The sequence below is a fragment of the Rhinolophus hipposideros genome (genome assembly GCF_964194185.1).
Source record: "Rhinolophus hipposideros genome assembly, chromosome: 13".
Taxonomy (NCBI): domain Eukaryota; kingdom Metazoa; phylum Chordata; class Mammalia; order Chiroptera; family Rhinolophidae; genus Rhinolophus; species Rhinolophus hipposideros.
This window is the reverse complement of record NC_138059.1, coordinates 25483002-25509340: the sequence shown is the minus strand read 5'-3', so window position 1 is coordinate 25509340 and position 26339 is coordinate 25483002. Positions and strand designations below refer to the sequence as shown.

The window sequence follows — 26339 nt, the reverse complement described above, 5'->3', positions numbered from 1 at the left end:
ACTATGACAATCTGGTTATAAAAGATTTTCATTTTCAAAATTTTGGAGTCAGAGGTATTTTTGCTTATTTTTTTATATACAATAAATCCATATAAAAAGGCATGAGTTGAATGAGATTACATTTTCATTTTCTTAAATAGTAGATAAAACGTTATATTTATAATGAAACAGACTCCTTTCTTTAGGCTCAGGAGGTCATAATAGGAGCTCTCCTGAGAGACTAAGAAAATATTTTTTACAATAATCTCTTAAATGTACCCCCTCCTACAACTGAAATATGCAGATTTGTCATAACATGCTATATAAAGGGAAAAATCTAACAGGAGAAAACTTACAAAGTTTCCTGACGTTAATGGAATCACAGAGCACAGATATTTCTGGCTTATAAATCTGTGCTGACAAATCATCTCTATTTAATGATTAATTAAGGGGTCAGTTCCATAGAAAATATGTGTGGCAATTTTGACCTTGAAATATATGGTCTGATCCTGTAAGAAATGTGTAATGAAACATAAAAGAATAAATTCAATATTTAAATTGGATGGAAGAATTTCTGGCTTTTTGGTAAGGTAAAAATAAGTACATAGACTTTAGGGGAAAAAAAGCATAAAATATTGTGGTATCTATTTCTATTGACGCAAATGTGCTTTCTCAGCCCACTACACCTCCTTTCTACTCAACAATGTACTGTGAATTACAACCCATACATTGAAAATAATATCACTTGTTTTTCCCAACTGCAACCACAATGAGTGCATGGAATAACAGAATCACAGAACCAGAAGAGAATGTAAGAGACAATTTTATCTAGGGCCACAACTACAGGAACAAGCATAAACAAACAGATAACTAGCTTTATATTCTCTTTGTGAAATGACCATAACTAGTAATGCACAATCCCTGGGCACTCCATCCAAGGTCACTTCCCCTTCCTCCCATAACTCATGTTATATTTTCATGTTATATAACTCATGTTATAACACATGTTATATTTTGTCCCTAAAACTTGTTATGGTTTAAATTGTGTTAGTTAATGTGTATTTTTCTGTGGATGGTCTCCCTCTGCAGAAGTGAGCTCTATGTTGTCTTGCTCATTTCTCTAATAGTAGTTGATCCTTAATAGTTACCCATTAAAATCTTAAATTGATAGAAAATTAAGAAGTTAGAATGTTAGGAAAGAAGAAAGACCAAAATGTTCTACCATATGTCTAGCTGAAATACCTTTTGCTTTCAATTAAGCCCATCTCCTGTTGTTCAGTCTTTGGCTGATAAGGGCAAACAATGATACCATGTTCTCCAACTAAAATCCCTCCATGGACTTGAAGAAAACTATTGAGGATAGTTAGTGAGCAATAAATCTTATTTTACCCTTAATTCCTTTTAGAAGAAACAATGGAAAAATATATAAATAAACAAGATAGAAAAGCTTTCATTGATGATGACATAGAACTATTAGTTTAAAGAGTATGACATCTCACTGCTTAAAAGAGACTATTTTAAATAGGAAACAAGTTCAAATACAAATTTAAAAAAAAAAGGAAAAATCATTAGATGAAGAAAATGGTTCTCAGGGAGAAAAGCACAGAGGATGTATGGTGGTGAGGGGTAGTTAAGGAGGACATAAGTTCCAGGCAATGCTCAAGTTACCTGGACTGTCAGTGACATTCACCCTTATGTTTTCCAGTTCTTAGGTATCTAAATTCTACATATTGGCTTTGTAGAGTCAATAACTTTTGAAAACGTGGATTCTTTCAGAAGGATATTTGATAGGGTAATGGCGCTTATTACAAAAACACATTTACTTCAACTATTCTAGACCAAACAATAAATGGAAAATTTCTCTCCTCAACGTATGTTTGTTGGTAAGAAGTTAAGTCCAGGAATGATTATGGATGAAAGAACATGACACAGTGCATTCATTAGAAGGAGAAATAAAATCATGAATCTGGGCAATGAAGTTTTCTCCTTGACAACTAGGAGGTGCTTTCTTCTCTTTTCTTTGCTCTATTTTTTCATTATGACAGGAGTATGGACATATTGGATGCTTTTTTAAGAAAATATTTGAAAGATTTTACTGTTGGTATTACATATATTGTATTTATTTGTGAAGAAAAAAATCTATAAAATAGACATGGAGAAAATAAAATGTATTTCAATATTAAAATGGGCAGGGAAGTGGACAATTAAAGTTCTTTTGTCTTTGTATAAAGTTGCTGACAATTCCATTTATAGGATCAGGAGGGAAATAAAAAGAAAAATTTTCTTTTTTGGGAAAAAGTTGAAAACCTAACCTTTGGGTAAACTTTTAAAAAAAATTCTAAATTTGCAACAATTGTTTTGGGAGGGAGGTCATAAGATTACGTATAGAGCACTTTTAACTATTTGATAAGATTGAATGTGATGCTAAATTGCACGTTTCAAGTTTAAGGGGAAGGATATGATAGAGACAGACTCATAACAGGTTGGTATTAATAATACTAAGACTGGTCTCACTTTAAAAAGATGTTAATATAAGTGGAGTGGATGGGGATCAATGGAATGTGATTCGGTGGTGGTAGTAATGGAAGGACTGAGTGGAAAGATTTCTCCAAAAACTTCCCTTCGTACTCTTCTATTCTCTGTTAATTGATGAGAAAAATGTCAACCTAATGATTCATTTCATTGGCTTCAAAACTTGAAAGTGATTTCAAGGGTTACAAGATAGTTACTCATTCATGCACCCTGTTTATTGTTGAGTTTCTATGTGCAACAATCTATTGTGCTGGATGGTAAGGATAAAATGGTGAACATTAACTGACTTTTGTTTACCTAGGTACAAAGTGGAGATTAGAGTTTCTCTTCCTACTTGTCTTAATATGCTATCTCACAGAGTTGGTTGGAGTTCAGGGAAGGAAATACAACAAATATAATAATATGTAATAATAATGGTAGTAATGTCATATTTGGGGAAGGAAACTGTTAGAGTTAAAGTTTGTTGTTTTCTTACTAGCATGAAAATATGTTATACTGTAAAATAACAAAGAGAGAGATCAGAAAAGTTGAAGGTGGGGGTGATAGCTGTTCCATTAAGACAAGGAAACCACACTAAAACTGTGAGGAGAAACACTGGAAAAAAAGTTTCCTTTACAATTTTGTTTGGTTTTGTTTGGTGCCAACTCTTACTTTGCCAGAGCTCATAACATTCTTGAGCTACATCATTTGCCATTGGGGTTTAGCTTAGTGCTTCTCAAACTTCAGTCATGTGTCAACTGTGCAGTTTTTGCCATATCCATTTATAACTTTTATTAATATTTAACTAATATCTTCTTTACATCAATGATTTGTTAAATATCAAATATTATGAATACATTTAAAAACACAAAGTTTATATCATTCCTTTAAAGAGACAATCAGTAGCACTTGCTGTAATAAAAGGTAGATATGAAATTCAATATAACCAAAAGAAAATCACTATTTAATTCTAGGTAGGTGCCTTTGCCTAACCAAGGCCTTGAGCCTATGAATGAAGGTTTCACTCTTTCTTTACTAAGAAGGGTCACTTCTGAGTAAATGTATGTTACAGATAAACTAGCACCACATTGGGAATTTCCCTTTTACAAAAGCAGAATGCTGGAAAAATATTGAAAAGGTGCAAAAAGGATTTACTTTCTCACTCAGTGATACAATATCACTTAATGGTATCTCTTATAGCAGCTCAGTGTCTCACAGAGGTCAATACCATAGAATGCAAAGCCCTGGTATAGCTGGGCTGAACTGTATGACTTTAGATCTAACTACACCTCTTTCCTCTTATTCCATTTCAATAGAACTGTCAATGAACACTACTACACAGCTGCAAAAGATTTTGTATCATTTTTCCCCCTTTATCTTGAATTCTCAAATTTTTGTTCATTCTACCATGGGCATCATTATGAGTATTTAGAAAGGGAGAGCAACTGGGACTATAAAAGGCTAAAGAGTTTGTTCAGGACTAAGCGTAGCACACTGCCTCATAGATGCTGGGAGAGGAAGCAAACATCTAAGTATGCTAGCAATGTCTTGCAGAATCACATGTGGTAAATGAATGGACGGAACAAGTGGTCTCCAGGGACTCTCTCTGCAGTTTCTTAACCAGAAGATAATAGTCCTTTGTCATAGATAAGAAACCTCAAGCCCCAAACCAATGAAATACAACTTAGAGTCCGGTCCCATGGGACTTACCTCCTGTTAGCATGAGGGCGCATTTGCACATACAGTTGTCATTATCAGCATCTTTAGTGCTGAAATCAGCACCATGTAATATCAGGCTGCTCTGTTTCCCTGCTGTCCCAGTGTGACCCTTCAAATACAACCTGAAGTTAAAAAAAAAAGAAGAAAAAAAAAAGAAAGATAAGCCATTCAACATAATAAGAGAACCCAGAGCACTGGTTACTTGTTTGCCTTTTTCATTATTTTCTCCCTTCTTTGAACTCAGCCCTTCCAACAAACTGCTACAAAACCTAAGCTCTGTGAAACCAAGAGGAAAGAAGGAAATGGGGAGGAGAGGGATGGAAAGAGGAAGGAAGGAAGTAGATGGAGGGAGGAAATGAGGGAGGGAGGACAGACTCCAAATTACACAAAGACTCCAATGGCTTGCTGTTCATTTCACTGTACATTTTCAAACTCATATGGTTCTCGAATAATGCAGGATCGACAAAAGGAAAATGGGTTTATTTTATTATTACATGTATTAGTATCTAAACAAAAAATTCCTTATAGGGTGTCACTATACATATCACTGTATTAATTTTGAATACTTGTATATGCTAAACATCATTAATAGCATTATGAATAACAATTCTCATTGATTACAAGGACTTGCTCTGTCCCAAGCACTCTGCTAAATGCTTTACAATTGTTACTAATTTAATGTTTACATTAAATCTGTGATACAGGCATCAACATTCCCATTTTGCATAGCAAGGCTTAGAGAGGCTAATTAAGCTGAAATTTGGCTGTGTTTATCAAATCCAAAGTCTTAATCATTATGCATTCCTTGGACAAATGTTTATTGAGCACATACTATATTCCAGAAATTGTTCTAAGCCCTTAAGATATAGCAGCAAACAGACACAAAAACCATGCGCTGAGGGGCTTGCATTCCAGCGGTAACCCTAAAATTAAGTTCAAAATCCCAATTGTTTAGCCTCAACTATGGCATTCTTCAAAGAACTTACCTTACCCTCTAGAAACATTTTTTATATAAAATCTACATTAACCCAAATCAGGGGCTCTCCAAGAGTTGTATATATAACAAATCATTTGTGAAAAAGGCCTTTCCACTAGGGCTAGGAACTTGTGTTTTCAACCAACATCTCAGATTACTCTTTGCAGATTGTCCAAGGAGAACAGTTTGAAGAATATTAGTCTAGAATTCAAAAACTATTGTACAAATCACTGTAGAGTGCCTAATATAGTTCCCTGTCTCATGTCTGCTCAATTCCTGTTGATACTACACGCTGCTTTCATATCCAGGTGGGCACTTTGAACAAATGCAAACTTGCTCAGGTACTTCAGTGGCTCCTCGAGACCCACAATAACTAAGCGTGAGTTGCCAGTGGTGCCAATTTGATACCCCAGGTCTTCTCTTATTGAGACTTTACCCCTCTCCCTAACTCTACCTAACACTGCTCCTCTAACCTTATCAAAATCACCTAGCAATATTCTCTGCAAATCCATGTATGTGACCACGTCTGTGTCTGAGTCATATTTATGAATCCTACCCATTCACAGTATGGTTCATGGGTAATCAGTGTCTCTGTATGAGTGAGACACTGTGAGGATCTAGGCCAGCTTTTAAAATTTTTTCGTTGTTATTAAATAGAAAAAATAAAGATCTATTAATGTTTGAATATCCGTTTGTGTATATCTATATATGTATATAGATAGATAGATATACACACGTGTATATATACACACATATATATAAAACTAACTTGTGTTTGTACCTAAGTAGTATATGTATATGTCCCATTATTATTTTGTGACATTTGATATTATTTTTAGCAAATAATATATGCACTATTGTATGTTTGTTCCAAAGCATTTTACAAATGTTCTGCAGGGATTTTTTGAATAAGAGCAAAATGTGCAATAATTAAACCCTAGTCAAATTTTCTTGGTTTCAATGATTATTAGAACTTGTAGTTTAGTTAATAGTACGCTGACGGAAGCTTCGAATGCTGAATTATTACATACATTCTTACATTTTAAAACTTTGAGAAGCAGGTTAAAGTTCACTGAGGATGCAAAATTGTGGGATTTTTTTTAAGTGCAGATTCACATTTTAGACTGTAGGGAGCTCAAGTGGAGGTAGGTTTCACCAGAGCACAGTAGAGTGATGGGTCACGAACGGGAGTGCTGCCATGCTACTGGGGTGAATTCAACCACCTTCCAGATCTCGTCTGAAGTTTTAATTTGATCCCTTTCTCAGTCTCTCAGAGACAGACACATACTGAAAACTAAGAGAGGCATTTGCCAGGTCTCCGTTTATAGTCAAAATAAGAGCATGTGGGGGCCCAGTCTCCTGGTCTCCTCAGAGAGAATTTCATACAGAAAGCCAAATTATAGTTAGAAAGTTGCTACCCAGTGAACAAAGAATCAGTCAGAGGAAGATGAATGATTCCAAAATTGAGGAGCTGTGACTGTTAGCCTGAAATCTCCTGCACCCCTGGGACTTGGTGAGTTTAGCCCTCAGGTACTAAATGAGCAATGTTAATTCCAACTCTGCTCTTTGGCTTCTTTATGGTTTTTGATGACTTTCCTTCTTCTTCTTTAAGGTAAGTCATTTCCCCTGCAGTAGCTTTAGGCTCACTAATAAGGACACATTTTTCAAGACACAATGATTTTCTACAGTGTCTTTTACAGGTAATCCACACAAGTATTCAATTAATATTACGAAGTGACTGCTATGTGCTAGGGATAGTTTATACTGTTATCCTTTCACATAAGGTTTATAGTTTAAGCCTATAATTTATAATGTTTCCTTTCTGTTACCAAGGCAATAGAAATGCATGATTATAAATTGGGGAAGTAGAGAAAAACAAAAAGTAGAAAACCAAAATTAACCCAAATCTAATCTCCTCTCTGAATGGAACTACTCTTGACATTAAGGTTCATATACATTTTAGTCTTTTCCTTGTCTTTCCCCCTTCCAAATAGATAATATTATTTATTTATGTAATATCAGAACATATTCTTACAAACATTTCAAGCAATGTGTGTTAAGTTTTTCCCACAGCTCCATCTCTGTAGAGGTAATCACTCATGTTAGTTCACATCAGTTTCTCCTCATGTATGAATACAAATGAAAATGAAATCATACCTGTTTCTTTATAACATGCTTTTCACTTATAATTTTATGACCATTTTCCCATGTCGTTATATATTCTTTTCCAGCATCATTTAAAAGCTATTGTATGACTATATCATCAACTGTCATAAGTTTAAGGGTGCTTTTATGTATCTCTAAATAAGTATGCAAGTATACATGTTAGGGTTAGAATAGTCTACAATGTTGTGTTTGTTTTTTTCCTGACCTTCACCTCTATGGACCTCATTAATGATACATGTTAGGGTCTGTGAATAAAAAGAGGTATTTTTCTAGATCAACTTAATCATGATTTGAAGGTCTTGTAATCTTGGCAGTTCTTCTCTGTATTGTTGTCGAATTCTTACAACTGATCTCATCGCCTTGAGTCTTACTCCTTCTCTTTCTGTCTAAAATCCATGCTCCATGTAGCTCCTGCAAAAACATGCATTTCACCATTCCTCTACTCTGGTTAAAGTCCCTCAGTGTTCTTCCAACAGCTGAAGGATAAAGTTCTAATATTCTTATTGTTGTTTACAAAGATTTTGAAGGCCAATTCCTCCTCTACCTTCTTGCACATACGCCCACCTGCCCCCACAGAAATACACCTCCTATGTCCTGTTATTTCCTGCATGCGTACACCATGCTCCAGACTTAACACTCACTTGTTCCCTCAAAGCAGCACACTCTCTCATTTCTCTGTACACCTGTACGCATGCTGTCCCCTCTTCTTAGAAGGCCCTTTCTAGCTTTGAATAGCTGCTGAAATCTTATTCATCCTTTAAGATTAATTTCAAGTAAACCTAAAAGAACAGTAGATAAATACCTTCATAATAACACTTATTATGTGTATTTTAGTTGTGGTTTTACTTGTCTTCTCCATAATTACCTGTGAGCTTCTTGAGGCATAAACTGTGTCTTACTCATCTTTGAATCAGCAGAATCTAGAGCAATGTCTGATACTGAGGATGGGCTCAATGTTTACTGAATAAATGAATGATAAGTGTGCTAAGTAATTAATTGAAGATAGCAACTAAAGGCAAACTCAAATATTGATAACCCTTAATAATCAAAATACAACTGGCCCATGTTTTCAGAGATACAGCTTTTGCATCTCATTTAGCTAAGTAAAGATCCTACTTCCTTGCCATCCTACTCAAATAAACACACACACACACACACACACACACACACACACACACACTTCTACATCCTTCTTGATCTTCTTTCCCATTCATTTTTTTTGTTCTCATTTTCTTGGATATTCTAGAATATGAAAACATGTTTGATGTATTATACAAATAGAATAAAGGAAGAAAGGATATGTCTTAATTTCTATTTGTTCTTGTGTTTTATTGAATGATTTATTTGTATTGTGTACAAGCCAACTGATATCAGAGCACAAATTCGAAATAAAAAGATGGTTAAGGTAAACATTTCCACTAAAATTATTTTTAAAAAGAAGATAAAAGGTCCTGCCCAAATTAGGGATCTTTGAATCAAGAAGCAGAAGCAAAGAAGAGTCCTAAAGTAGTACAATGTAAACATTGGGACATATTGGTTGCTATGATTTAAAAGTAGAAATGACCATTATTTTGAAGAATAAATTTTCACTGTCCAAGACTGAATAGAACTTCTAATTTACAGTGTACAATAGAACCCCCCATCCCCCAGGTCTGTATCCTGAGCATGGCACAGAGGAGCTGCTTATGCTCTTTTAAGGAACAAGCACCCCATCGGACAGTTATTCTCTTGCACTGGGAAATAGAGATGGTGCATCATAAAAAATACTTTTCTCAATATATTTTAAGTTTACAAATGAAGACACCCACGCTTCTGTGGAATCCCACAAGGATTCTGGGAGCAACTATGCTGTCAAGGAGAGGCCCTCTGCACAAGTAAGGGTATCATTCTTCCTGAGCAACTATTTAGCTAGCACAGAATAGTACTTACGATCCAAAGCCAACAATCATACCTGGGGATCTGATACAGGCAAAGTAGGGGGCGGCCTTTCATTAATATCAGGTATTTTTTGTAATTAGATAAAAAGCTTATTTAAATGGAGGCTCAAACAGAATACTTAGGTGGTTCCTTTTAAGTGTGGTTCTGGCTAATTTCTAAAGTTCTTATGTTTATTTAACTATCCATAGCTTTCTCTATTTTACTAATAGTTATTCCAAATGGACCTTGCCTTCACAAAAGAAAAGTCAATATACGAAAGAGCCAAAGTTAGCTTTGTATCTGACTGTAGTAAAAGGGAACTTGAAGTGTGAATCATTAGAGAGGTGGCAGGAGATAAAAACCAAATATTATTCCAGAAGAAAGTATTTGACTTAGGTACAGAAATATGGAAGATGTCAAAAACAAAATAACAACAAAAACAAAACTCCAAAGAATATGATTCGATGTAACCAGAAAGGCAGCCACAAAGTAAAATTATGATTCGTCCTTTTAAACCCTTTTTTTTGTAATTAAAGAAAAGAAATTTATGAGTACCATTTGATCAATGACTGCAAAAAATGTCAGCATTTTTATTTTTTTCAATTAGCATCTTAAGGGAAAATGAAACAGATAAACACACATTGAAAGTGGTCACGATTATCTAGCCATCCTTGATGAAAATATAGTTACACCTTTTCTCTCATTTACAGAAATTCAATGAATATGGGGATGCATATATCTTTTTAAGTTACTGTCTTCATTTTCTTCAGGTAAACACCCAGAAGTGAAATTTCTGAGTCACACAGTAGTTCTTTTTTTAATTGTTTGAAGAACCTCCCATACTGTCGTCCATAGTGGCTGCACCAGTTTACAATCCCACCAACAGTGGACAGGGGTTCCCTTTTCTCCATATCCCCATGTTCACTGTAGCACTATTTGAAATAGCCAGGATATGGAAACAACCTAAGTGTCCATTGATGGATGAATGGACAAAGAAGATGTGGGACATATGTACAATTAAATATTATTCAGCCATAAAAAAGAATGACATCTTGCCATTTATGACAATGTGAATGGGCCTTGAGGGTATTATGCTAAGTGAAATAAGTCAGACAGAGAAAGACAAATAATGTATGATTTTTCTAACATGTGGAATCTTAAAACAAAACAAAATCAAGCTCATAGATACAGAGAACAGATTGGTGGTTGCCAGAGGTGCAAGTGGGAGGTGGGACAAATGGGTGAAGGGGGTCAAAGGTTAAAATAATTAAAATAAAAAAGAAATTTTAATACACAAGAAGATTACCTCATATTTCTTAATGAATGTGAAACAACAGTAAGTTCTACTATGGAAGAACTGGCTTCAAAGTACACCTATGTATCATACAAGTAATTCTGTAACTTTCGTTTCCTTAAAATAGGCAGCCCAATCTCATGCATCCAGTTTCTCACTGATTTTGTCTACTTAAGAGATTGCCATACTTCTCATATTTTTACATCTTCACTGTAGTCAGTGGGGCAAGAACCTCTTTCATTATCCAAGGCAGTGGGAGTTGTATGTATGACAAATTGAAGTTTGGCCTCAGCTCTTTAAAACAGTAGACAGACTCTCATATATCTGAACTTTAAGGTCTTACATACTGACAAGCTGAGCAGATTTTATTTTGGCTCTGCGCTCTCTCCCTGCCACCATATGGAACTAGTTTGTCTTTCTCACAATCACTTGAGGAAAACGCAAAATGACCCCCCTGGTTCTCTTTCAGAGCCTGGTAGCAATGACTCAATCTCACAGTTTCCCAACACAGCTGTCTCCTGGTTGCTGCTCCACGGTTGTCTCTGTTTTAACCATCCGCCCTCACCCTGCCTCCTGTGCTTGTGAAAGGGCTGAGCACCATCCACAAAGAGGGATAGCAGAGCATGTCTTTACGTCCTGAGTTTACATGATACAGGTGGCATCTTCTGATGAAAATAAAGACAACATTTCTCTTGTCAATCTGTACATAAAGAAAACAGTGTTTGCCTTACTGTAGACTTCTAGCAAGATTAGCATGTTTGCCGTTATGAAGACTAGGAAGTGTACAAATAATTAGTATTGTAGGAAAAAGGGTATGGGAAAAATTCAGGACATGCCAAACTGCTCAAAAAGTTTAGTGGAAGAGATTAGCTTTGGTACTGGGGAGGGCATGGACTTTCGGAGAGGAATGAGGAGGATATCTTCAATATAAAGATTGTCAAATTCACAATCCCACAATTAAGTTGTGGGGTTATCTACCATCAAAAAAGATAAGAAAGAGTATTCCATCAGTTATTTGAATGTGTTGGGAGCATCAAGTGAAAATGTAGACAATAAATGTATTAAATGCTAAACATTTAAGATAGATATGTATTCCTTTTTTTTCCCTGTTAGTATTTGAAGCTGTAATTCTTTATGTTTTCATAAGATGCCTTTTTTTGTTCAGTATTCAGAATTCTACAGTGGAAATTACTAGGACTGGAAGCCTTGAGATAAAGGAAAGAATATAAATGTATCTTAGCACAAGGGGAGACTTGAGGCTTACCTTAGACTTTGCTAACACAGTAAAATTATGTAATATTTTTTAATTTTTTCAGAATAATATCTTCGAGGTGAACGTTCTGTTCTCTTTCGTTCAGGACTGTCCAAGTGCATTCTGTGTCTTATAAATGACCAAAGTTTTACCGAACTGATCCCTTCCTCCCTATCTTCACAAGTCCAAAACCAACCACCTTTCAAGACAAGTTCTAATATTATACAGGAAGTCTTCTCTCTTCTTTCTCTTCTAAACTGTCATTGCACGAAAAAATCGTTTCTCTTGTTGCACATCTCCTTTTGTCTACTGTAGTGTTATTTATATAGTATATGACTTTTCTTCCTCACCAGAATTAACCTAATAAGAAGTATTCATGTCTTAGTCACCTTTGTGAACTCCATATACTATATACATAACAGACATTCGATACATATTTATTGAGTTGATTATGAGCTGAGTTCAAATTGTTTCAAATTTAACTTTTATTCATCTCAAGAGATGGTTCATATGTAGTTACATTTTAATTGTAATAATACAATTACATTTTACAATTCAAGTCTCATGGGCGTTTTTTCCCCCCGATTTGAAATGTGTCCAATATTAATGACTTAACGGTCTCCTCAAATCATTTTGGGGCACTGCTGTAATGAGGATGAAATTAGTTTGTGGCTGCCAAGGAATACCTGAAGGAGTAGCTCATAGAATAACCCATTAAAATATAAATAGAGAGTCCATATGAGAAATGAAACCATCAAGCTTTACAAAGGGACCTATATCTATACATGTGTCCATTCTATGGTCTACTTCCCTCTGGTACCTGGGCATTCATTTAAAAATCTGTTTCAAAAGCTTTATCTTCCTTATTAGAGGAGACAGAGTTTGTTTTCCATTGTGGAAGCTTAGGACTGTGGTCTCTGTTGGAGGAGGCTCTGTTAAGTCTGTGTCATTATGTGCAACACTGTTTTTCATATGCTGGAGATAAATTCTCTTACTTCATTGACCATAAGTAAATAGAATTTATTTATGTATTTATTTATGTATTTATTTATCTATCTATTTATTTATTTATTTGTAAGAGCCTGTCAATGAGTATGTGAGAAAACAATAGGAAAACATATGAAGCAAAGTCAGTGCACCTATGAAAAAGTGGGTGAGTAAATGCCTATGACAGACTGTTGTTTGACGACGATCTACATTCATAGATATGAATCTATAAGTACAAGAAAAAGTTCAAAGGAAGTTTCAAAAGAAAAGAGGGTGTGAGTAAGAAGATTAAAAGATTTAATGACGTACAATTTGATTACTCAATAATTAAGGATATAATAGAGATTTGTAGATAACCTAAACAGACATAGGTGGATTGGTACAAACTATGAATGAAAGAAATAACTGATAATAGAGTTATTACCTAAAGTTCTTCCTTTTTTTCTTCCTCTCTCCTCTCCCAGAAAAAATTAATAAATGGAGCATTCGCTTTTGAAGAGTAACATTGTGTCATGTACACTTATGTCTCAAGAGATAGCATAATGGGACAGAGTTTGGAGCTTAATTGTCTGGGTTTGCATTCTAGCTCTTATGCTTTCTGATCCCTCGTTACTTCTTCTGTAAAATGGCTCTAAGACTAGTAATGTACTTCTAACGTAATGAAGATTAAATGAGGTAATACATACAAAATCCTTAAAAAGTCTGTCACAGGTAGGTTAGTATTTGATGAGTATTAATGAAAAATAAGCAAGGAAATCAAATTTCCCTAACCAATTACCGTAAAATACACAGTAGCTCAGTAAACATGACTTATATGGATGAGTAAGTCTAAATTAAACAAGTATCAATGTGAGACCGTGATAGACACACATCAGATACTGAGGGTGATGAAAATAGTGATAGAGATGTAACTAACTAATTGCTTATGCATGTAAGCAATAAACTGGAGAAATAAAATATGAAAAAGACCAATTTTCTCAAATCCATGACGCCCCATTTCCTTTGACAGTTCGCCCCCCCTCCCATTTTATATAGAGAAAGCAAATACCAAGTTCAAAGAACAAGAAACCAAAGAGTGCTGCGTTGCTGACTACATGGTTTAAGGTCTACTTTATTTTGAACCCAGATGCCTGAATAACAATCCTTTAATTCAAATGTTTATTCGTTAATAAATTAAAATGCCAATCTTTTGAGAATCCTATGTTTTTCTTGGTGTATAATAAGGTACTTTATTGGCTGAATCCAGCATGTGTCTTTTTTCCTTTCTTTACCCATAATTGATACTGGGGAAAAAATCCTTGAAAAGGTCACCCATGTCAGTCTACTGTTAAGTCTCATCTCTATTTCTTGAAAGTTTCCTTTACCGTGTTCCATTTTCCTTATTTGGTATCATTTGTTGGTATCACATGGGATACCAATGTGTTTGGTATCACATGGGATTGGATTACTGGGGAATCATGATAATTTCTATGTATTAACCTAACCATTATGCTGTCTTATTTGCTTCTTAAGTCTCAGATGCCCTGAGGCAGATATGTTATATATTTTTAAACATGTTCAGTGGAAGGTGTGCAAGTGTGAAAAAATGCTCGCATAGCGAGGGTCACGGAAATCTGTGCTGCAATTAAGAAAGATAAATTTCCAGAGTAACAGAAAACCTCAGCCCAAATAATGAAAAACTTCAGAGAATCCAGTTTCATTTACCCTCTAATTCTGTTATGGCTGTTGTATGTATTAGCTTTTGTTATATATGCATAAACTGTACACTAATTTTTCATCTATTTACATTTTTAAGGTATACATTTTAATGTTTCTCCCTTGACTTATAAATGTTAATATCATGTAGAACTTTGATAAGAATAAGTTTATCAACCACCCAGTTCTTCTCAAACTCTTGACACAAAGAACATTGTTACCAGTGACTCCAGTTTCAAAATCCCAGTAAAATATCGTTCTCAGTGTTTCTCATTGACATGAAGGTTGCATATGTTCAAAACTCATGACAAATTCTTCCTCCAATGAAATAAGAGAATTCACATAATGTTACCTCGGTGTGCCTTTGCATAGTGCTGAGAAACCACACTCTTGTCTGTAAATTTAAAGCAGAAAAAACTATTTTCATGAAATTAGTGACAATGAAACCATACTTCCCAAAGCTCAGAAATGCACACTGTAATGATTTTGTCTTTAGTTCTAAATAAAATAAAGTTCTTCCAATATCCCTCTCTTTTTCTAAGAATACATTAAAATTTTAGTTCCAAAATGAATTACATGGCATTAAGACCCCTGTAAAAAATACGAACAGTCCCTTAAACATATTTCAATTCCCTTGGCATCACGTGTGGCTGACAGTCAGCTCCGAATAAGCAGCTCACTGACCAGACCCTCCTCTGGTGCCTAAAAGACCAGGCCAATGGCCATCTCAGAGACTTTATGGGTTTGCTTTTTTATGAAAAATTAAGTCAAGACCTTGTAAAACTTGTGATCAAAATTGGTGATTTTTTTTTTTAGTATAAACAAGTTCAAGGGAGGTACGTTTGTTCTCATTTTTATTTCTGTTTAAAGAGCAGCAAGAAACTTTCCAGCATCCCTTAGGGGAAGACATAGAGAGAGGAAAGGGTGAACAGAATGTTGAAAACCATTGAGAGGCATTGTCTGAGGTTTTTATGCAGAGAGGAAATACTTTCTCTTGTTATAGTTGGACAATGTGTTGCTATAAGTTTGACAAATAAGGCTCTAGCATGCATAAGCAGATTCTTCTGCTGACCAAAATCATTATTCTGCTTATTTTTTTCCACAATTAGTATAAGATGGAGTCCACACTCCTTATCATGGAATATGGCCCTCTGTTTTCTATGGAGCCCTACCTAACGAGATACATGCTATTATCTAACTAAGACAAGCTCTCTCCCTCTTCTGGGTCTTTGTTTACATGGTTCCTTTTGGCTAGAATATCAATACTTCCCTCCTTTTGTCACCATCCTCCATACCTGCCTGACAGACACTTATTCATATTTCACAAATCCCTAAGGATTTCCTCTAGGAGGCCTTTCCCGGGCCCCTCAATCTCTTCTAGTATGCCCCATCCATCCTCAACCCCAGTCAACTGACCCCTTTTGTTTAGTGTCCAGCTATAGCCTCATTTTAAGGGTTCTTACCCAGGGGCTGTGAGTGTGGAGCTGAATCAAAAATAAATGTAAGCAAAATTTTGTGTTTGTTCATTTATCCTGGGGAGAAGATCCATGGATCTTCTTTGTAAAAGGTTTGTGATTCCTTCATCAAAAACCAATAAAACAAAACAAAACAAAAAAACACAAGCAGACATGCTAAAATATGTTGCAGCTAACGCTTTGTTTCAGGGCAATTATCCCATATTTTCTTCCTTCTCCTTAATGATTAGCTCGAGAAGACCAGCAAACACGGTCTCCTTTTAGGGCCATTTAAGTAGTACTTTTGAATCTGCATTGCCTGGGTGTACTTGGTACTAGGATTGAGATGTCTAGGTCCTATCCCAGGGTCAGGATCTCTGGATGCGGGATTCATAAATCTAACTTCAAACCAACACCCTACTTGACTATGTGAACACTCAAGTTTGGAAATGACTGAATAATACCAGAGAAATAGCAGCAACATGATGAAAGTTTGGTGGCTGGCTGGCTGGCTGGATAATGAATGAATGCAGCCTCTGATTTTAAAAGAATTATAACAACTTTTAAGAAAGTAATCTTAGTGAAGTTATGTAGATTAATTAAAGCAAAACTATATCCAGTTAAGAGAAAAATAAAATTATTGTTGATATTGTACAACTACATATTTAGAAATTACTGTTTATTAACAAGCCAAGGAAATATTGGCTTACTGTCTCTTATTATCAGCATATCTTCTAGGTTAGGCGATATTAAAGAAGCATACAATATTCAGACATTCTGCTAAGAACACTGTGTGCTTTAAAAATCAGGTTCTAAATAGGTATAAACTATTCATTTGACCTTTAATCATATCTATGATTTTAAAGCATTGTTCATTAAAATAATTATTTTTATAACAATTATGTGACCTTCAATTGTTTATATAACTACTTCTGATTTTCAGATCTGGAAAATTTTCTCTGGAATTGATCATGAAGGTGTGTGAGGAAAAGGAAGTTGTTTTTCATTTGCAGCCTAAAAATGAGTAAGACTAAAATTATTCTTTATCCAACTGTTTATTTGAGCTTCTAACTGAGGCAGATAATAAAATAGTACTTTTAATTCTTTTAATAGAGAATGAGCAGACCAGCATAAATATTGGCATTTGTGATGTTAGTGCCAAAAAAGACATATCTAAGCACTGCAAATACTCGGAATGGAGTAATTAATGTTAAGTAAAGGTGAATGTCATGATGATACTATCAGTACAAGGTTTGCCATTGATGTATTTAATGTTGATACTTATTGATACTTGGCATAATTATTTAAAATGATTTTATGATGTTTATGGTTGAAATGAGTAAAAGCTCTTGTAAAAGAAATGAATCATCTAGAGAGAAAAAATATTGTATGAGTTATAGGAGAATTACTATTTTATATTATTACCTTCATAATTTTGGAATTTTTACTCAAGAATATAATGAACTATTAGGTTGATGCAAAAGTAATTGTGGTTTTTGCAATTATTTTTAACCTTTTAAATCTCAATTACTTTTTCACCAACCTAATAAATCATGTACTTATTGAAAAGCTCTCAGTTGTACGCACATGAGTTGTATAAAATCAAAGTTTACTGTCTCCTAGTGGCAGGTATCAAAATTGCAGGCCTAGACCTTGTAACACACAGTCTATCAGTGATAGTAACATGGTATCTTTTTCCAAAATCAGTTGGCCTAAGGAATAAGGTATGTTGTGTGTTAACCTTATTAACGTTTTATTTCATTTGTTTGGCATCATGCAAAATAGAAATTGTTGCATATATTTTGCAGGTAAATAAAAGAAACTGAAGAGTCAGCAGTTGAACAGATCAGGAAAATGAGTCTCATTCAAGCAACAATCTAAGAAACTAAAGAACATGACACTTTATTTAAAAATCTTACATGAATACTATAATGAGCTGCCATTCTATACCATGAACCTCTGGGGATAGAAATTTTGACTTGTTGGTCTCTGAATTTCTGGCATCTACATCAAAATCTGTTGTGTTTGTTGGGGCATAAAAAAATATCTTTGATGATATGTCTTTCACATATTTATTAGAAAGTGCTTCTCCAGACGTATGCCAAACATTTTGCAGAGATCCCTGCCCTCCTAGATGTGGCAGTCTAATAACAGGGAATAGCCAATTACAACCCAGTGTGGTAAGTAAGGGCCTCAGAAAAAGATACGCAGAGAGCCGAGGGGGAGCACATTTAGAAAGCTATCCTTACCCAATCTAAAAAGCAGAGCTCTACAGACCAAGCTAAGACTTAAAAGATATAGAAAATCAAGTCAGACAAAGAAGTTAAGCTCTTGAATCATTGAGTTGAGTTCTGTGGGGTTTTGTTTCAACTACAATGTGTTGCACAATGTTGTTGCTTGTATTTAATGAACAGAGGAATCAAAACATTGAGTGAAAAAAATTGTTTGGGATGTTGATGATAGATTATTTTAGATGGGCTGCCTTCAGAGGCTATCACTAGTTTCCAGTCCAAAGTCTTCCAGATATTACCAGTTGTCTGGATCTCCTTGGCTCTTAGTATCATGCTATCATTACCCCTTTATACTCTATGCCTAAGCAGCACCTAACTACTTGCAGTTTGCCTAACAAGACACGCTGGTCTCACTCAGAAGCCTTCACATACTCTATTCCCACATCTATCTCCAACTCTGAACCATTTCTCCAGCTAATTCCTATTTGCCATTTTTACGTCAACTTAGGCCACCCCTTGGAATCCCTCCCAACTTCCTTAAATTGGTTAGATCTCCCTATTCATGCCATACTTGTCTTTATTAATAAGCTTTGTTCATGGCATTGTAGCTGCTTATCTGCCTGTGTACTATCCATCCATTCTCCTATCCCATTACACATGTGTATGCACATGCATGAGCACATACATACATCAGTATTCTGATATCTCTGTGGACATCTTATTTTAGGATAGTACATAAAAAATAACAAATATTTCACTCAGTGAAGATATAGCCTTCATCTTTTCAGTGGTGAACTGCACTAAAAGGACCCAGAGCAGTGGATCACATGACATCTCCCTAGAGTATTTCCTAGCTGCAGTGTTATCTGGCTCTACCAACCTTTGACAACTTGGAAGTTTCTAGGCCAGCAGTTGTCTGAGTTCTACCCAGCATTATTCATTCTGGAGCAGGAATCCTCTGGGAATCCTTAGACCTAACAGCACTGGGGCATTTGTTTTTGTCAGCTTGGAAAAATACAAGACTCTAGAGACTGACATTAATCTGCATTAAAGTCAAAAGATTTTCCTGACCCTTAGAAGACCTGAAGAAGGAACAAAGTGACTCTGTATGACCATGTCTTTTTCCTCTTGAATATATCATCTCAGTTCAGGAGTATAAAATACAAATGCTGTTGAATAAAACAATTCCTTCTCTGTTTTAGGAAGTAACCGTAACAAAAATAATAGTCTCAATAAAAATAATACACCTCCCAAATTGGAGAAATTATTTGAAAATACAAAAAGACTACTTAAAACTTTGAGTTTCATATCTAGACTAAAAATTCAACAGGGTAGAAACTGCCAGGAGATTCCTTATATATTTTTTTCTACCTTGATCAGTCCAGGAATGCTATAAAAATTAACTTTCCTCTTAGCATTTCAACACATCTGCTACTGGTTCCAGCCAGGACCATGCAGCCCAGAGGACCAGAGAAATGAAAAACATTTCACTGAAAATAGTGAAACATGTTTTGCAATACATAAAAAAATACATGGTTTAAATTTACGTGGGAGGCTCTCGAGAATTCTTTTCAATCCACACTAATTTGTTTTGTCCTTGAAATACATACACAACATGAGAGTCCTTTAATGATTTAAAGAAAAAAAGGATTCTGGAATTGGAAAGACTTCATTCTTACCTCCTCATTTTCCTTCTGAGGACATGAGACTTGGAAAAGCAACTTGTCCAAGATCATTCAAAAAAGTAACTATAGATACAAGCCTAGAGTTTGTGTCCCTTGGTTTCCAATACAATGCTTTACTCACTACACCAAACTTCTTCCCAATAAAGATCTTGGCCAAAAATAAACTTGTACAGAAAGACATTTAATGGCCAAATTATTTTCAATTTTTTTTGGCAATTTTGCTTCAAGCAATCATCTTGCTTCAAAAAAATTCATCTCTTCCAGTACAAGGCTTTCACAGAGCCACAATCAGTGCAAACCTGAAAGTATTCCCAACAAGTAATATAGAGATAAAATATGAAAAATATTCCAAAATTGTATATTACAAACATTATAATAAGATCATCATTGTAATACAAAATTTTCATTGTAAATGGTTAAACTTTACCATTCAGGTTTTACTAATACAAATTTTCTATTTGTTCCAAGGAGGGGCTATCTTTAAGTTTGTCATTATACTATCTGTGACAAAGAATTTACTGATCAAGTTAATACTATAAAAATATAAAGAAATCAACTTTAGGGAATAAACTGTAACCAAGATCTGAAAAAAATTAACATTAAAAATTAACATTAAATTACTTTAATGAAATACATTCACTAAAACTGTGCCCTTCTAATGAATCTAGAAAATTTTTAATGTAATTTATTTTCTTTTTATATTTGAAAGTAGTACACCTAAATTTATTTCCAACTGGTAAATCTTTACTTTTTTTAGTTATAATAGTAACATGATACAATGGTTTTTAAACTGTGTTCTACAAATATCTGAGGCACTACCAAGGGGAGCGGCAAAGAAATACTGTACTAGGACCCACAACCACTTCAACCAAAATAGATCACCCTAATACATTATATTTTGTAAGAATTTTATTTAAATGACTACATATTTCATTGCAAAAACAAAAGCAAAAAAGCAAAACCTTAACAAGTGAATGAAACGTGTAATGGGACCCAACCAATAATGGGATAAATTGACCTTTTGTGCCTTTGGATTTGATAAAATGGGAAGTACCCAATATTGGTTATATAGCATTCTTATTAAAATTATCTAATTTGAATCTTATCACAAAGACATAATCAGATAAATCCAGACAGAAATATTTCTGAGGAAAACAGACATGATTTCTTCAAAAATATTAATGGTGGGTGTACAGTAGACTATTCTAGGTAAAAGGTGACTAAAGAGACCACTGATGCAATGCGGGAAGCTAGACTAGGTCTTGAATCCAAATAAATAAACATATCAGTAAAATTTATTTTGGGGACAGTGTTGGGGTGGCTTTCAATATAGATACCTAATTAAAATTTCTCAGGTATGATAACTATAAAAATTGTATTACAAATATCTAAATATCTTTCACAGTTGCATGGAATTTGAGTTTGTCCAATACAAAGTATATTTGCATACTCTTTCTAATTGGATTCCTATAACAGAATGGTCCAGATGATAAGAAAGAGAATATTATTTCCACTTAAAGATAAACAATCTGAGGTATAAAAGTAGTAGGTGATTTGCCCAAGTAGAGCTAGATTGTGCCACTGTTCCCTTAGCCTGAGAACTACATTTCCCAGAATCTCCTTCCTTGTATGGTTCCAAGTTAGAGTTGGCCAAAAGAGGACTTTGTGTGAGATTTGGAAGGCGGAAATGAAGGAGTGGCCTGACTCTCAGAATCATCATCAGATACAGTGCTGTTCAGGGGCTGAGGTGCCTGGCAGCTTCCAGCTTGTCCGCTTTGCCACTCTGCCTTTAGCTTGCCTCCCCGCTGCTGGCAGTGGCTTCTGATCTACTACCAGATACGCAATTGCACATCCCCAGGTGACAGAGCTACACTGAAGCCACAGCTTTCCTTAGACCTCCCCCTTTGTTGTCCTACTCTGGTGGCTGGATGTGTTTGATTTCTGGGATTTCCCTATAAGCTCTTGGTTGTCTACCACGATGCTGGGTCTTAACTATATGTGCTAGGGACTCTCTGATTTTCTACCTTTATCTTCCAAACCTTCCCTCTGTAGCTCATCTCACATTTGTGTAAAATTCAATTTGTATAACAAATCCCTTATTTCCATAACACTCATCATGGCTCTATCTCCCTGACTAAACATTGAGACAATCAAGTTGGTTTAATGGATAGTGAAACCAGACGTCACTATTTAATAGTTTCCACATCTTCTGATTCCTATTCCAGAGCTCTTTCCAGTAGATCATAGTATCTCTCCAATCCCACAAATAATCTGTTATTATTTTAAGCATTTGTTTGGGTAGCAGTGGTTATCTATTTGTTTTTCAACTCTAAGTATTGGGACCAGCAAGTTTTCATGAGAAGTAAAAGGTCACAGTAAGCCATAAACTGATGGAAACTCTTATTGAAGTATTTATTAGAGAGATGAAAATGTACTCATTTATCAAAGGATTGAAGGGTCATAAAATAAAAAAGAAATGTATGCATAAAGGTAATTCTATTCTAGAAAGTTCTGAGCTGCAAGGAGCTTTACAAATACTTTGATTTATAGGACAGAAAATTGAGAACCAGAGAAATGAGATAATGTGTTCATGAACATTCAGATTATTAAAGACAGAAATGGGATTAGAGGAAACATTTTACCTCTTAGAATACACATTTTGAGTGTATTTAATTATGGAAATTAACTGTTGACTTCTCTTTATTACAGGATGACCATATAGTGGGCAGCTATGAGATCAAAGCTCAATCTTGACTTCTACACATAATAGGTCCTCTGACCTTGTACAAAGTACAATGCCTCAGTTTTCTCATGTGAAAACAGTACCTGGTGCATAGCATGTATTTGTGAAATATTAGCTATTAACTTTTAGTTAATTATTTGGCTAATTTAGGTGTATACCTTGAATTTTGATGAAAATGGTTTCTAACTTTTAGAAGCTTAGAAACAGTAGAAACACACACGTACACACACACACACACACACAAATACACAGAGTTATTTTTAAAAAACATTCATTAATGACTTTAGGATAGAATGTGGATACTGAGCAGTTAGCCAGAGTGTTATGGGTGGATATGTGGTAGTACAGAGCATCCAAATTAGCCTGAGAATGAGAGTGATGCATTTCTCTGGGAAATCAGTGTAGGGAGACTTATAGGGCAGTGCTCTTAGGCTCAATCCACATGGCAGGGTGAAGAAAGCAGTGCCAAGCAGAGGGAGAAGTGGGGCTTGCACACAATCACAGTGAGACCTCAGCTAATCTCAAGTGGAATTCTGGACCTTGGGTGGTCCTTCATATTTGCCCCGAATTGGGGCAAGGTATCTTTATAAACTACTATATTGACCAGTCATTGGATGCAATCTGTCTGCAGGAAGGAGCAGTGACTTTGGGTGGTATGACTTTCTCCAGCCACAGGCAATGCTCAGGCAGGGGACCTTGGCTATATGCTGATAGCTAGCAACATTCCCAGGAAGTGGACAAAGGAATGCTTCAGTTCTGAAGGGGAGTAATGGGTTAGTGCATCACCATATCTACCATAATTATAGTATCTACCATAATAAGGAACAGGGAAGACTTCCTAGAATAAGGGAGACTTAGAAGACGTATCCAAAGCTGGGTTTATGTGTATAGGGTAAGGATGTATGTCCATAAACATGGAAGACATAGCAAAGACGTGGAAGGTATAGGGAAATTGCAAGTCATTTCTGGAACATAATTATAATGAGGAAGAGTCTGGTTGGGTGAGGTTGTGGGGAGAGAATGATTGCCGTAGCTGAATAAGTAGGTTATGGCCAGGTCATGAAAACTTTTCAGTGACAGACTTTAACCTTTAGATAGTAGAACATTGTGGAAATATATAGAGGAGGGCACAGACCAAGTCAAATTGTCTGTTAGAAAAACCAGCCCACAACAGTGAGGAAGATATATTTGAGAGCATAAAGACTGGAGGCAGACAGGCTCTGTAATAGTCTGGGTGTTGGATGATGAGACTCTCAATAATACTACCTCTCTAGAGGAAGTATTTAATCATTTCACATTGACTGCATGTTATTTCACATGATGTGTTCATCATAATACTCTTACATTATTATTTTTTCTTATTTATATTCTCCTGGGTTCTATAGATTTTATTTTCTACCTGAGAAAATCATATGGAATTTCCTTGGAGGAAATGAAAATATGTGTATTACATGTACATTTGTAAGCTTATCTATCCATTCACAACGCTTACTTTTAATCAGTGTGTGTCTAGAACACGAGAAAGACTTTTTAAAAATAATTAGGTTTATACATGTAGCCACAGCTATTACAAGAGTTTTAAAAATAAAATTTCTGGTAAGAAAGAATATTAAAAAATAAACCTCTCAAAGAACTTCTAAATTTAACTTGAAAGAGAAAAAAGTATAAAACAAAAATCAAGCATGGGGTGGCTGGATAGCTCTGTAGGTTAGAGCGGGAACTCTTAACAACAAGGTTGCCAGTTCAATTCCCACAAGGGATGATGGGTTGCGCCCCCTGCAACTAAAGATTAAAATCTGCAACTGGACTTGGAGCTGAGCTGCGCCTTCTACAACTAGATTGCAGGACAACGACTTGGAGCCGATGGGCCCAGAGAAACACACTGTTTCCCAATATTCCTCAATAAAAATGAAAAAAAAAAAAAGATCAAGCATAAATTCATAAATTCTATAGTTTTGAGTTTAGTTGAAATTTAGTTGATTTTGAGCAGGTCAGTTGACTAAAGCATCAGTTTCTTCCTCTTTAAAATGTTTCTAATAACAACTTAAGAAGTCATTGTCAGGATTAAATGATTAAAGTGTTAAAAACTATTTCATAAATTATAAAATACTAATTTAATACTATTCCAAAGTATTAATACAAATGTCAGCATAAATGCTTTTAATACTGTATCACCATAGGGCATCCTAATTGAGAGAGAAGAGCAATGAGTGGAGTGGAAGCACAGAAGGCAAAGCAGGACATCTGAGCTGTTAACTTGGGCCCACATGGCATTACTGAACCTGGAGAATCAGCAGTAGGCGTGAGTGAGTGATGATACAGAGGGAGAAGGAAGTCGCAGGGGCGCAGCTTCCCTTTCCAAGCTTCTGTTTGCTTTTCTTTGAAAGAGTGAATAACACCATTTCATACTGTGATTATTTTAACTAAACTTTCATTGAACAGGTGTTATGTTTTAATGAATACTATTTCCCATTTGATGCTAACATAAATCTTAAAACTTAATTGCATGAGAATGTGATGATTACAGACCTACTTTCTGCTGGGTCTTGTCAGGAAAGAAGGCCAGAGCTACCAACTTTATTACACAGCATCCTCGCCTGGAGACCACACTGAACTAGGTAGGAGCCAAGCATCCCACATTTAAGTCTTTCTCACTCATTGGGAAAATTACTGCATATGTCTGGACCTCAGCTTTCTTTTCATTAAAACCAGAGATTTAGAATTAAACTATTAAATCTTTCTGGATTCACAGTTCTGATTCTCAAGGTTCACAGTACTCTCAAGAAAGAAAAATGGGGACCGCAGAGTGTATGCCTCATTCTAGCTGGGAAGACTTACTTTTACACTCAATCTTAGTCAAAAGGCCGAGAAGCGATGAGACTTACTTTTTGATAACAGATGTGCATCATATGGGTAAAGATCTGAATCATACATGTTGAAGGAATAGGAAATGCCCAATGAGAGCAGTGGGCCACTCTAAAAGGAGGTAAGTGCTATTCCCAAGGAAGATGCCAGGATGACATTCATATCCTGCTCCTGAAGCCTCCTTTGGATGCCCACAATTCTCCTAAAGCTGCGCAAATACTCTGTCCCCGTAATGCCAACCTCACCTTGCAAACACATGTGTGCATGTGTACACACACACACACACACACACACACAAACACACACACAATGAGAGACACTTTGGAGAGGAACCAAAGAAAATTCTTCAGGAGCCTAGAAAAAGACTAGACTAATTACTCGCTAGTTCTATTGTCAGGCTGTCTGACATTAGCCAAGTTTCATATAGTTTCAAGTTTCAGGTCAAAACATTTACATAAGAGTACCCCTGATGTTTTACAGTGGTTTTTCTTGTTATAAAACTCTCAAAATATTGACCTCCTTCGAAACATTTCTTCTTACACTCCATTGCATTTTATAAATGTCTCTTCTTTGGTTTCTTGAGTTGCCATTATGGACAACCTCACTCCCCACCGCCCCCCAGGGGATATGAACTCTTAGATCTATTTCTCATCCTCTGTTGTGGTGACATCATCACTGTTTGTTAAGAAAATGACTATTATGTCTCCAAGGATCCAATCCCATATACAATCCATTAAAATAAAATGAGATGTGTTCGTGAAAAAGTTGTAGATCCAAAGTCTTAAAGAATGGTATGTCTCAAAAAGACAAATAAGCAGCTAAAACAGTCGAACTAAAGGAAATGGCCACACAGGTTGGAAGAAAA

General features: G+C 35.4%; 1 protein-coding gene across 2 annotated transcripts in view; it reads right to left on the bottom strand.

Annotated features, from left to right (window-relative positions):
- Nucleotides 1-26339, bottom strand: part of ANGPT1 (angiopoietin 1) — a 270278-nt gene that overhangs the window by 10390 nt on the left and 233549 nt on the right. For both annotated transcript variants that reach the window (XM_081070066.1, XM_081070067.1), the window contains exon 8: nt 4201-4331. In XM_081070066.1, coding sequence (XP_080926192.1) covers nt 4201-4331 — 131 coding nt within the window. The remainder of the gene's footprint in view (nt 1-4200; nt 4332-26339) is intronic.